Source organism: Rhea americana, unplaced genomic scaffold (genome assembly GCF_003343005.1).
Source record: "Rhea americana isolate MKP2758 unplaced genomic scaffold, rheAme1 scaffold_408, whole genome shotgun sequence".
NCBI lineage: Eukaryota > Metazoa > Chordata > Aves > Rheiformes > Rheidae > Rhea > Rhea americana.
In genome coordinates, this window is record NW_028186544.1 from 373269 (window position 1) to 386640 (window position 13372).

A 13372-nucleotide genomic window follows, 5' to 3' on the forward strand; every position below is an offset into this window, starting at 1 on the left:
CCAACTAACTATGAAAGTGTTATAACTAGGAAAAGCAGTATTTTGTAAACAAAAAAAAACCCACAAAAAACCAAACCAAACCAAACAAACAAAAAAAAAAAAACACCCCCAACCTTGGACTCTCCATGCAAACAGTTTTTCAGATTTAACTTTCTTTTCAAATTTCATGCCACTTGCTTTCTAGTTTCTACTCCTCTTCAACACTGTTTGAGTACAATCCTTTGTGGTCTGGGGCAGGAGCAAAAGCTTGCAAGGGTTTCTAGTAGTTTAAATTGGTAATTCATTTTACAATATGGCAAAAAAAATCTGATTATTTTTTTAAAAGCCTCTGAAGAGGTAAGCACARGATTTTGAGATATGTAACTATCTATTGATTTTTCCGCTTTCTGAAAAAACTTCCTTCCAAAAGTCCCAGACTGTTTTACAGGTTAACCCTTTAGAAAATATCCACCTGCCTTTTTCTTACCTGGTTGAAGTAACAGTGTAAGATACAGGCATTCAGATAGGAAGCTGCTTGTACTAACTTGAAAAATCTCACAAAGTTGTTGCTGTTTAAAGCAGCAAAAGCTTGAACTGCAAATCTAACTTCAGGAGAGTTTCTAACCTCTGGATGAAACTGCTGCACTTCTCTGCAGGGACAAAGACAGAGAAACCTGTTTCAACATTAACAATAACAACTGGATAGCTACCTCCAACAAAACAGTATTAAGAAGAGAAGCTTTAAGAGAGACAAACGACTTTCAAATTATATGACCAAAACTAATAGCTGAACTCATCATGTGTATTCTAATGCAGTCAGCATAATCAGCACTAGCACCATGTTAGTATTTAGGTGCATTGCTCCRACTTCTCGGGAGGAAGGAAATTAAAAGATGACCAGAAAAGCAAAACTGACATTGCCCAGAAAACGTCTGTTACTCAATACTACTGTGGATAAGGCAGGGAAGCTTAGATATACCTCTGGGAAGAGGCATTCGTTTCTTTGAATGAAATTATCACACTTTTCTCAATCAAAAGGTGAAGTCAAAACACCTGTTAGGACAGTTTAAGATAGCAGTTTGTCCCACCCTGAGGAAACGAAACAGTCACTATTTGCCCACAAGTCCTTTTCTAAAGTCTTCTGGCAAGTTTTATTCAAATTTATTCCTAAGAAGTTGAAAGCAATACGAAAGCCAAGTTTTCCCATTTAAAATTCCCATTTTAATAAAAAAGCTTAACTTAAAAATAAACTCTTCCTTCACCCCATATACCACAAAAAACACAACTGTCGTTTGAAATTTATTCTATAAACACTGCATATAGAGAAATGTGATGAAAATGTGGTATTAGGAGAAATAACTTTATAGCACCTGAAAATTTCCCCTTTTTGCAAACTCCTTCCACTGTGTCTGAGCTGCAACTTCAAAGAGATGCAAACATGGGTTCAGCCGTTACCCAGTTTACTAAACATAGGCCAAAAGCACCTTAAACCACCCCATTTCCCAAACCAGTGAGTTTACCAGATGAAAATGGAGATAACTAAATGCAGAGACAAGTGTTTTGCATTTCACTGACATTTTCTGCTGCATTCTAAGATTAATAAAAAAAATAAAAAAAAGCTCTACCTTGAAACAAATCTGCTCAGTTACTATGGCATGCTTGTTAAAAAAAAAAAAAAAGTTGTATATGCTGAACTGCTCTCTTGCCTCAGTGAGAAAAAAAAATCTGAAGGCTTGTTCAACCCTCAGATATTTTTCTTTTGAATAAAATAAACAGTCCTCCCCAGTTCTTAGCTTCTCTCTAAAATGCCAGAAAATTAACTACTCAAAAATTAAAACAACATAGTTCTTAATTTCTTTGCTTTGGCAAAATAATTTTGCAATTAAAGCCTTCATTTCCATTTGAATTAATTGCAGACAAATTGTAATCTCATTATTTCCCAAAGGCAAAGAGAAAACAAGTGATATCCATTCTTCCCACCTGAGAATATCACCCTTGTTGAGATTCAGCAGAACATTATAACCTCTGAACTCTGCTTCACTCTTGCAATAAATCCCCTTGTTAGCCAGGTCCTGATACATTTCCTTCAAGCTCTGCAGGCATTTAGTCATGTTCTCATTGTTGATTTTGGCATCAAAGGAGGACATGGGCTCTTCACATAAATGGTGAGCACAGTGGATGTGAAAGCGAGTGCACTTTTCAATCAGAGACACTGTCAGCGGATTGCAGAGATGTTGCTGGGTTATATCCTAATTATAAGGGATAAACAAAGCATTACATGTATTTTCAATTAAGGCTGAAGAGCACAGTCATCCGGCACCACCTATGGAAAATCTGTATTTTGACTACTGAATCAGACTTCAACTTGAATGTTTGAATTCCTGCTACATTTTGCTTCACTTTTCACAGCATCACATGGTAATTTGCACTCTATTACCAAATATCTCCATCTACCAGTACTCACCTTTCTTATTCCACGAGTTCTGTTCCATACAAAGTCATACCATTCTCGGTAATTTCCTTCTCCTTGGCCCATAATGTTTGTCACCAAATAGTCCATGGTCATACTTAACACCTCAGAGGGTCTCAATTCATGAGGCAAAGGTTCCTCCTGATCTGCTGAAGACCTGCTATATTCCTTGATTGCTGCCGCATGATCTACCTGTAATAGGCAGAGAAGGGATAACTGAAAGAAAGTTTAACTTTTTCAGGAATATAGAGGGTTTCATCACATCCATGCCTTTACATTAGCATGAAGCAGACTGCTCAAAGATTCTCTACTGTTTACATTAACAGCCCTATTAACGGCAATCCTGCTACGATAGCAAATATATTTATTTCATGACAGAATCATGTGCTGATTTGGAAGTCTCAAACTCATCAYCAACAATTGCATGCTTCTACCTCCAAACTACAGTTCTAGCCAAGCTTATAAAATTAAAAAAGACACGTCACTGTCACAGTGAAACAGCAGTTCCCTAGCATTCTTGTTTTATAATAGGGATCTGAACACATAGAAAGACTAATGAAATTAATTTTTCCACCAGAAGTAACTCTGTTAAATAACAGCTAAACAATATGGACAACTTTATGTAAGCACAGTAAGTGAACAGATGTACTGGGAGCAGCAAATCCCTGCATACAGAAAGCTCATACCTTGTCAGATCCTAGAAGCAATTCAAAGATACTGAGCTGGTTTCTCGTCTCCCTCATGTAGCGCTCCTTTTCAGGACACATGTCTGGGCAAGTGCCAACAACAGTTTTCGCTTTGCCTAGATCAGTCCTTTTCACTCGAGCTAAGAACGTTACAAACAAACAGAAATCATAATGCTAAGCATTGCTCCTTTTTGCTTTCATTACCAGCTATTACCCTAATGTGCCAACACAGCCCTAAACATACCACATGCCTCAGCTGGAGGCTCAATGGATAGACATCAAAAAGTTCATTGCGAGTGCAAAGATTCACCTAAGAGTTGGTGAGAAGGCACCTCTAGAGGCTCCCATCCAGCCTCCCCCAACTTTGGAGTAGGACAGCCCCCAACACCAGATCAGGGCAGCCACGGCTATGTCTAACTGGCTGTTGGAAACCCTCAAGGACGAGGTCCCCACTCTGTCTCAGGGCTGCACCATGCTCCGGGGACGTTGATACTGAGGTGTACAGCAGGAAAAACAGTTTTGCTAGAAAGGCTAAAGTTTCTAAAGATACTTTGTGTTTTGTATCCTAATTTACCAAGCACCAGTCATTGTTTTACAGTTCCACATCAAGAGACAGAACAATCAGTTGATATTAAAAATAACTTCTTAAAACAATTCAGAGTCAGCTTTGAAGGGGTGAGATCAGAATGAAAAATGAAAAGGCCTACAACCCAAAACTGTAGAACAAGACTTGGCTGCAGTGACCATGAAATGGAGGAGTTCAAGATTCTGCAGAAAAGAAGTGAGGCAACACRCAGGATTGCAACCCTGGACTTCAGGAGAACAGCCTTTGGGCCCTTCAGAGACCTGCTTGGGGGAATCTCATGGGTTAAGGCCCTAGAAGGAAGGGGGGGTCCAAGGTCCAAGGGAGACGGTGAATAGTCAAACATCACTTTCTACAAGCTCAAGAGTGCTGCATTCCTATGAGTAAGAAATCCAGCAAAGGGGGCAGGAGACCTGCATGGATGAACAAGGAGCTCCTGGCAAAACTCCAACAGAAGAAGAAAGTACACAGAAYGTGGAAGAGGGGACAGGCTACTTGGGAGAATTACACGAATGCTGTCAGAGTATGTAGAGATGCGGCGAGGAAGGCTAAGGCCCGGTTGGAATTGAGCCTGGCAAGGGATGTTAAGGACACCAGGAAGGGCTTCTTCAAATACATCAGCAGCAAGAGGAGGACTAGGGAAAATGTGGGCCCACTACTGAATGGGRCAGGGGTCCTGGTGACAAAGGATACAGAGAAGGCAGAATTACTGAATGCCSYCTTTGCTTCAGTCTTCACTGCTAAGGACAGCCCTCAGGAATCCTGCAGCCTGGACGTGAGGGAGAAAGTCTGGAGAAGGGAAGACTTTCTTTTGGTTGAGGAGGATAGGATTAGAGACCTTCTGGGCAAGCCTGACATTCACAACTCCATGGGCCTGGATGGGATGCACCCACGGCTACTGAGGGAGCTGGCGGATGTTGTTGCCAGGCCGCTCTCCATCATCTTTGAAAGGTCCTGCAGAGCTGGAGAGGTGCCTGAGGACTGGAAGAAAGCCAAGGTCACTCCAGTCTTCAAAAAGGGCACAAAGGAGGACCCAGGCCAGTCAGCCTCACCTCCACCCCTGGAAAGGGGATGGAACAGCTCCAAGCATATGGAGGAAAAGAAGGTGACCAGGAGTAGCCAACATGGATTCACCAAGGGAAATCCTGCTTAACCAATCTTATAGCCTTCCATGATGGAATGACTGGCTGGGTAGATGAGGGGAGAGCAGTGGACGTTGTGTCCCTTGACTTCAGCAAGGCTTTTGACACTGTTTCCCATAACATCCTCCTACATAAGCTCAGGAGGTGTGGGTTAGACGAGTGGACAGTGAGGTGGATTGAGAAGTGGCTGAAAGGCAGAGCTCAGGGGGTTGTCATCATGGCGTGGAGTCTAGTTGGAGGCCTGTGACTAGTGGTGTCCCCCAGGGCTCAGTACTGGGTCCCAGCCTGTTCAACTTCTTCATCAGTGACTTGGATGAAGGGACAGAGTGCCTCCTCAGCAAGTTTGCTGATGATACCAAGMTGGGAGGAGTGGCTGATACACCTGAGGGCTGTGCTGCCTTTCAGAGAGACCTGGAGAGGCTGGAGAGTTGGGCAGAAGAACCTCTCGAAGTTCAACAGGGACAAGTGCAGAGTCTTGCACTTAGGGAAAAATAACCCTAGGCACCAGTGCAAGCTGGGGGCTGAGCTGCTGGAGAGCAGCTCTGCAGAGAAGGACCTGGGAGTGCTGGTGGATGACAAGTTGACTATGAAGCGGCAATGTGCCCTTGTGGCCAAGAAAGCCAATGCTATCCTGGGGTGCATTAGGAAGAGTRTTAGGTCGAGCGAGGTGATCCTGCCCCTCTACTCAGCCCTGGTGAGGCCTCATCTCGAGTACTGCGTCCAGTTCCGGGCTCCCCAGTACGAGAGACATGGAGCTACTGGAGAGAGTCCAGCATAGGGCTACAAAGATAATCAGCCAACTGGAGCATCCGCCCTATGAGGAATGGCTGTGAGAGCTGGGCCTCTTCAGCCTGGGGAAGAGAAGGCTGAGGCAGGGGGATCTTATCCATGTGTATAAGGGGATGGGGCCAAACTCTTTTCAGTTGTCTCACACAAAAGGACAAGAGGCGATGGGCAAAAACTGAACCACAGGAAGTTCYGCTTGAATGTGAAGGGGAATTTCTTTTCTGTGAGAGTGACAGAGCACTGGAACAGGTTGCCCAGAGAGGTTGTGGAGTCTCCTTCTCTGGAGATATTCAAGGCCTGTCTGGATGCAACCCTGCCTAACATGCTCTAGGTAACCCTGCTGAGCAGAGGGGTTGGACTAGATGATCTCCAGAGGTCCCTTCCAACCTTACTGATTCTATGAAGCAGACATTTCCTGAAACAATGTTCAACTGTGTAATAGTTCACGTTTAGAGGAACACTGATAGGCTTTGCATAGGTTTCTTCAAAGAACCTGCAAGAGTGCAAACCTACCTACGTGGCTCTCCTAAGGTCACGGAAACCAAGACCCTGTAATTACAAGTCAGGCACACATGGTAGTGCAGTTAGATGAGGTAGCCTGGCTGACCAGCAGCTGACAGCTAAAGAGTGTATATAAGCAGGCACGAGTTCCTACTCATTATGTGCATTTCTCTCCCCACCTCTTTAAAACAGGTCCAATTCCTGACAGCTCACTTTAAGCTGATTGGATTCTAGCCTGACAACAGATCAGCCCAGGGAAATCAACCCAGCTTTGTGGTTAGCTGAGCCACTCAAGCACAATGAACTCCAGGGTCATGGAAAGGAGAGGCAGACCTGCACAGCAAGGAGGAAATTGAGTCCTTGTCCCTGTTTACTTTCCTCCTATTGGTAAAAGGGAGTGTTTTGCCTTTTTGTCAGGGCTCAAGATGTACTGCAATGAGGTACTCAAAAATCCTTTCACCAGAGAAAAATAGCTTGGCATTCACTATCTATAAAAATGTGATTTTTTTGCATATTCTACAAGATATTAGTATGTACAACRATCCCCTACAACAGAAAAATATTTTATGAACTATTCAACATTATCCAGTCTACAGCTATGCAACAGATACTAAACACTTATTTCTTCCCAACAGATAAATTGATGTTACACTCATACGAATTTGTGTAATTACAAACACTACCTTGCCGCATGATTTTATCCCTTTGGTCCAAAAGACGGTATCTTTCCTCTGATGTTTCAGCCACTAATCCTATCAGGTTACTGAGAGATGACAAGGAAGCTCCCAAGTTCTCTGAGCCTTGCCCTTCAGAACTAGAATCAAAAAGATCTGCTTCAAACTGTAGCGCCTTCCGGAGACCAGATTTCTTGGCTGGAGAGCTAAAAACAAAAGATTTTCATCAATAATTGACTACCACATGCCTTGGTTTTAAAGGAATCATTGTTGTTTAGTACCTTAGTATCTCTGTTTATAATATTTACTTCATAGGACAACACACCAAGTAAACAAGGCATATACCACCTACTAAGGCTGAAACAAGCTGAACTTAGCACCATGAGCAAGTTTAGTTAAATATGCTGCACTGCTTCGACAACACTGGCAACCATCCTTAACTATGCTGCAAACCTCAACCTTTTWAAAATGGTATAACTGAACCTGTCTTAGAGCAGACAGTATCAAATGGCTTTTGTAGCACCTTATATTGTTATAGTACACAGCAGCTTGCATTTTAAACCACAAAGTAGCCTGATCAAGCCAGATAGTAGCATGATGAAATGAATGCCTTTTGCAGCAAGTAATTATTAACAGATTCTTAGGTGCCGGTAAGAATTTTTTAACTGAGGAATATTCATTACTTCAYAACTATTTCTAGTTTTACAATTATATGACAATGCATATCAGATGGATCTCATCCACATGAGAATCTTCATGTTCTAAAACACAGCATGAGTATAAATTATTCCACCAACCCATGTTTGTATTACTTGCTTTTAGCTGACAAATGTGCAAGATGAGTTCATAAGGAAAACTTAAAACCAATGTATGATCATATGAAGTTCAGAGCATATAGAGGCAAAAATAATAATGCAGAATTTCAACATAGTGAGGTATTCTTAAGCATGCTAGGAAGGGTGAATATAACAAGTTTTTAGATACCATGAGTGATGATTCCCAAGTTTGATTAGAAAACTCAACTGGAAAAGCCCTGCTAGCTTAATATCCCAGCACAAGACCTTGCTCAAAATGCAACTGTAACAGAAAAGTTCTGAAGCAGCATCCACAGAAAGCTCAAATCAAATATCTTTTTAGGAAGAAAGCCCCAAATAAACTACAATAAACTACAATAACATTTATCTTAAATAAGAACTGCCCAGAAACTACAAAACCAATTAAAAAGAAAATCAAAGTAGCTGCTTAAATGGTAAGATGCTTACAGGGTAATGCAGCATTTAGCATTTCTAAAGACAATACAGGCAGAGAAGTTAACCAACAACTCCAAGAGGACTATAAATCAGCATTCCCATCACCCCATACAACTTGACGGCAGAATAGAGGCTATTCACCTGTAAAGGGGTATCCTCCAACTTTGGAAATAAAAAGAGGACGTACAAAAAGTGCAGATAAACTTAAAACCACAATAAAGGCCAGCTAAGAAGATTCTGAAGGTGTAAAACAATCTGCTGAAGGTGTAAAACAACTAAGAAAAATCATTTTCACCTGCCTCAAAGACAGGAGGCTTCCAGATAATTGGTTAGGCCAGAAGATACTCAACTTGCAAAACAAAACTTCAGGAAAACAAAGCCATAGTAGAAAAGCTGAATGGATTCTCTGTATCCGTTGTTCCCTTACAATAAAGGAGGAAAATATCTCATACCAGAGCCATCTTCAATTAGGGAAAAGTAACAAGCAATTGCCTCAAATCTACGCATGATCTGAGTAAGTTTTATACAGAAGTTCTCTCCCCTCACCATTTCAGTCTCAAGAAAAACGTAGGTGGAGATAGGCAGGAAGAATCATAAGTAAAAAATGAATTCCATACCAGGACAGACTGGAATGATAACTGAAACAGGCAGAGCAACCACATATGCAGTTATGAACAGACTGAGTATTTATAGGGAATGACCATGAATCCTACTCACAATGAAAACAAAACTAAAAAGCTAAGCAATTAAATCTGCCAGTTCAAATTAGATGGAAGAGTTTTTTCTCCGCACAGTTTTTACCTGAAGTAGGAAATATAATGCTACAGCACACCGTAGTGGTACAAACAAGTTCAGAAGTAGAACAGATAGATGGCAGGAAGGTTCAATGGTAATTGCAGCAGGGCACAAGCACCRTTCCAGCCCAGGATGTCCCTGAATCTTTGGCAGCCAGAAGTACGTATGAGAGATGGAATTAGTGTGAATTTGCCCTTTGTTACACTTTCACACTGAGCATCTGCCAACATCCACTTTCAAGGAAAATTTTTAATCTGACTCCACACCACAGGTGCAAGATCTTATAGCCAAGCTACACACTCCACTAAGGACCACCAACAACAAAAATACCAAGTCTGCAATTTCAATTGTTGACACAGAACAGAAGGACTCACATATGTAGGCCAGTTATTTGAAAGGGAACAACATGACAAACTCGCCAGCTATTCTGAAAAGGGGACTCTCATTCCACAGAGCCGTATCTGTCTACTCACTTCAGGAACAGATGTAATATCCAGTATAATGGTTCATATAACCACAAAACAGTGTTATTAGTGCTTGGCCTTGACTGGATACAGTTTTACTCTATTTCCTCATGTTTCATTCTTACAGGTGCTGTTACTCAAGTTATGAAAAAACAACAAAAAAGTACACTCTGATTATCATTTCCTTCTACCACTTCATTTCCTATYAGATAGACTCTTGAGGAGCAGCCATACCTTTTACCAGGCAGGACACCACTGGCAGAGGATCTTATTAAAGGTTTCCGAAGAGGGGAATGCTGATAGTTTTGTTCTTCGCTGCTTTGCCTTCCTTCATCTTCACCTCCTTTCTTCTCCTTGGATGAAAATTCTCTTTTTGCAGGACCTGAAGTGATAYATAAAACAAACCCAGAGTATATGCCAATTTATTTAACCAACAACTCCAATATTTTCCCAGAGGGGGGAAATATTATGAGGAAATAAAACTAAAAGTCAGGGTTTTGTGCATTTATATGAAGTTTATAAAATAACTTGCACTAGAAGTTTTATCAGGTACAAATATAAATCTAGCAATTGCTAGTCAGTATCACTGATCCATAGAGAAGAAGCATTTTCATTTACTTAGCAGTAACTGTAATTCCTCAGCRGATTCCCAGTTAATAAATTCTGATCATCATCTGAATTTAGCATCTCTCAGGTTTGGGATATAATCTCAAAGTCATAAGTCTCTACCGGACATGAAATCCATTTCACGAATGTAAGCAACATCTCTTAAAGTGTTCCCAGTGCTCCCCTCAAAGCATTCTAATAATTAATTTCACATACCAAAACTTAGATTAGTGCTTACATGCCTTCAAGAATTAAATCTACACCCTGCAAAGAGAAAACATCCATTCCTAGGAAGAAATTTTTAATCAAGCTGAATATCTTAAGTTCTTTTTCAGATCTAGCTTTTTTAGAATATTGACATGCATGTTCTCGTAGACTTTAATATCACAATAAAATGCAAAAGGACAACAGGCACCCATATAGGTCCTGCTTTAAGATGTTTATCCTCAGGAAGACAATTCTGCAGCTATTCATTTTTTATGAAGATAAATTTCTGATGGGTCAGAGTTGCAGTGACCGATGCATTTGCTGACAGTTGAAGTGTATGCCCAGGTTAAAAACCTCCGAAGGTACACAAGCGAAATTCCCAACACTGAAGAAAAGGAGGCACTTCATAGTTCAAGTATTCCTTTGGGTGTGAATGACAGCCATTCACATCCCACCCTAATTCCAAGCAGGGACCAGAATCCAGATTTCCCATTTCTAAGCTGAATTCTCCCASAGCCAGGCAGGCATGCTGCTCCCTCTTCTTGGTCAAAGAATATATAATTGTTTATACCCACAACAGCAACTTCAACTGAAGAAACTCACTCTAAAATAYTCAGTAATTCAATTCCCAGAAAACTTTCCTAAAAGCTGAAAGCCTACATCCCAGCTTTTGCTGGGAAGTAGGTGGCTGAGCATATGAAACTGGATTTTCAAATACCCAAAGGACCATTCTGCTTCTAGATAGGAGCATGAAAACGACTATTGTCATATTATTTTCCTGTGTGGTTAGAGGAATGGCTTAGAAGTTCCCTTGTAAACCTAGGYTGTCATTTCAAGTGTCTTCAACACTTTCAGGTGGTTTCAAGCACTCAAACAGCATTTTGGCTCAGACTAAGCAGTGTATTTTACTCAACAGGAACTCAAGAGCAGAAATAATGGACTTTTCAAATGCAATTGTAACCCTCCCATTTAAAACTTTCTCGATACAAGAGGACAGTAAAAATTAGGCCCACCTGCAGAGAGCAACTGAAGGACTTTGTGCTAAATAACTAGGCAAAGCRGCAGACAAATGTATCACAAAGAGCCTGGGAAAACACAACCCTAACTTTAAATAAAAAACATGATGCTGGCAACTGACCATAACTGCTYGTCACTGAGGTCTGACAGTTGTGCAAATCATCAACTCAGTAAGATTCGTGGGAAAAATTAAAAAGCAAGAAAACAGTGCGCTCAGCTRTTAGAAAAAGGTAAGAGAACACGACTGTATAGGCCAACAACGTGCATGGCATGCACACCATGAACGCTCATAAAGCTCCAAACTCCATCTCAAAAATGATGCAACAAACCAAAAGAAAGTTCAAACAAGAATAATACAGGCAGTAAAAAGGGTATGGAAGAGCTTGCATGCGAGACAAGGACTCTTCAGGCTGGAAAAGAGAGGACTTGAGGCAGAAGTGTATAAGGATATAACTCATGTGAGGACAAACCAGCAACAACTGTTCACTGTCTCTTTCAATACAATAATGTGGGCATCATACCAAAATATCACGCAGCAAACATCCAAAAGTCAGTCAGTCTTCATGCACTCCAAGAGCAAGCTGTTGAACYCCTCACCATAAAATTTTAGAGATGCTACTGGAGAACTTCATAAGAGAAAAATTTCTCAAGGGTTAAGAAAACTTTTAGCTTCCAGGGCTCCTGAACCACAACTGCTGAAGGCTAAGAAATTACTACAAAAGCAACTACATACTTTAATTTATRCTGTTCTCTCCTGCAAGCATTCACTGCTGCCAGAGACAGGACTACCTGGAACATCCAATACGATGCAGGGAAAACATTTTTATGCTCTTCTAACAAATAACTTTCAACACTCCCAGGAACACTGTGCACCAAACAATTTGGCTAGCGCAAGTCAAAGAACTGCCACATTTTGGAAGTTTTAATATTCCTGCATATCCCTGCTGTGCAGATCATTTTCTTATGGTCCTCAGTACAAGAGAAAAAAACAAGAACAGGAGGAGATGTCACTCTAAGTATCATTCAATTACCACATTTGAAAATAAAGACTTACTTGTCTTCTTCTTTTGCCAAAATGTTACTATGTCCTTGTGCAACTCTTTGGCCTTTTTTCTGGCAAGAGCAGCAGAAGCCTGAAAGAAAGCAAAGCACAATATGAAAGCTAATATAGGACCACAACACTGTATAATGCAGTTTTTGCCACAGATAAACATTTACCAATTTCTGCAAAGTTCTATCGTACTTAAAACCAACATATAGTCAGCAGAACTGGGCAGGCTTCCCCCAAAGTTGCTTCTTTTGTAACAACTGCATCAAGCTTACAACAGTTGAGATCAAAGGTGTATTTTTAACGGCAAAATAGAAACAGAGCATAGATTCTCAGAACTAGCTCCTCGACAGATCTCAGTGCTGACATAAGGTCAGTACTCCCAAAGAGCAGTGTCCTGCAAAGATTGCACTAGTTCATCTAATCCTTGATGCTACAGAGATTTCAAGCAACAGTGCAATAGCTTAACTTTAGGTTTAGGTGAAACACAACAGCAACTAGGTAGCAGAAAAGATCTGTTTGGTGTTTTAGCCTGGCACTAAACGCACAGCTAAAGTCAAGCAAAGCTCTGGCAGCTATCTCGTTTTAAATACGGCTCTATCAGCTCAGCACCCTGCTTGAGCAGGGGGTTTGGACTAGATGATCTCCAGAGGTCCCTTCCAACCTCAACCATTCTGTGATAACACAACTTGTTCTCATCTGCGTGCACTTTCATACGGAAAATACAGCGTTGTCACGCGTAGGCATAGTTTTCATGACAGCGAAAGTCTGCAGGTGCCTAAGCACTTAATTTATACCTTGAATTTACAACACCTGAGATGTATACTTGAGATGTATACCTCGAACTTACGACGTTCGGTACTCACGTGATCAAAAAAGTGGAGAACAGCCATTTTCTTATTGCGCCGGGTCATGATGCGCCGCACTTTGACGAACTGGCCGAAGTGCTTCTCCAGCACGCTCCTGTCGTTAAGGTTATCGGGGACGTTTTTGCACTGGATGGCCGTGAGCTCACCGGGCGAGAGCCCTCGCAGGCTGTCCACGCTCTCGCCGGCTCGCGAGCGATGCCCCGGCGTGGTGGGAGCCGCACCTGGAAGAGCGGGGGCAGGTGAGAGGCGCGGCCCCGCAGCGGGCGCTTGCCCCCCCGGCCCGGCCCGGCCCGGC

General features: G+C 41.6%; 1 protein-coding gene across 1 annotated transcript in view; it reads right to left on the reverse strand.

The window, feature by feature from the left end:
- MCM3AP (minichromosome maintenance complex component 3 associated protein) overlaps window positions 1-13371 on the reverse strand; it is a gene marked incomplete at its 5' end in the record, with an annotated part of 31021 nt that extends 17650 nt beyond the window's left edge. Inside the window, 8 exons of the mRNA XM_085314556.1 lie at window positions 467-629; window positions 1960-2228; window positions 2444-2641; window positions 3136-3275; window positions 6831-7027; window positions 9565-9712; window positions 12215-12293; window positions 13075-13371. Coding sequence (XP_085170682.1) covers window positions 467-629; window positions 1960-2228; window positions 2444-2641; window positions 3136-3275; window positions 6831-7027; window positions 9565-9712; window positions 12215-12293; window positions 13075-13371 — 1491 coding nt within the window. The remainder of the gene's footprint in view (window positions 1-466; window positions 630-1959; window positions 2229-2443; window positions 2642-3135; window positions 3276-6830; window positions 7028-9564; window positions 9713-12214; window positions 12294-13074) is intronic.
- Window position 13372: the final 1 nt, after the last annotated feature.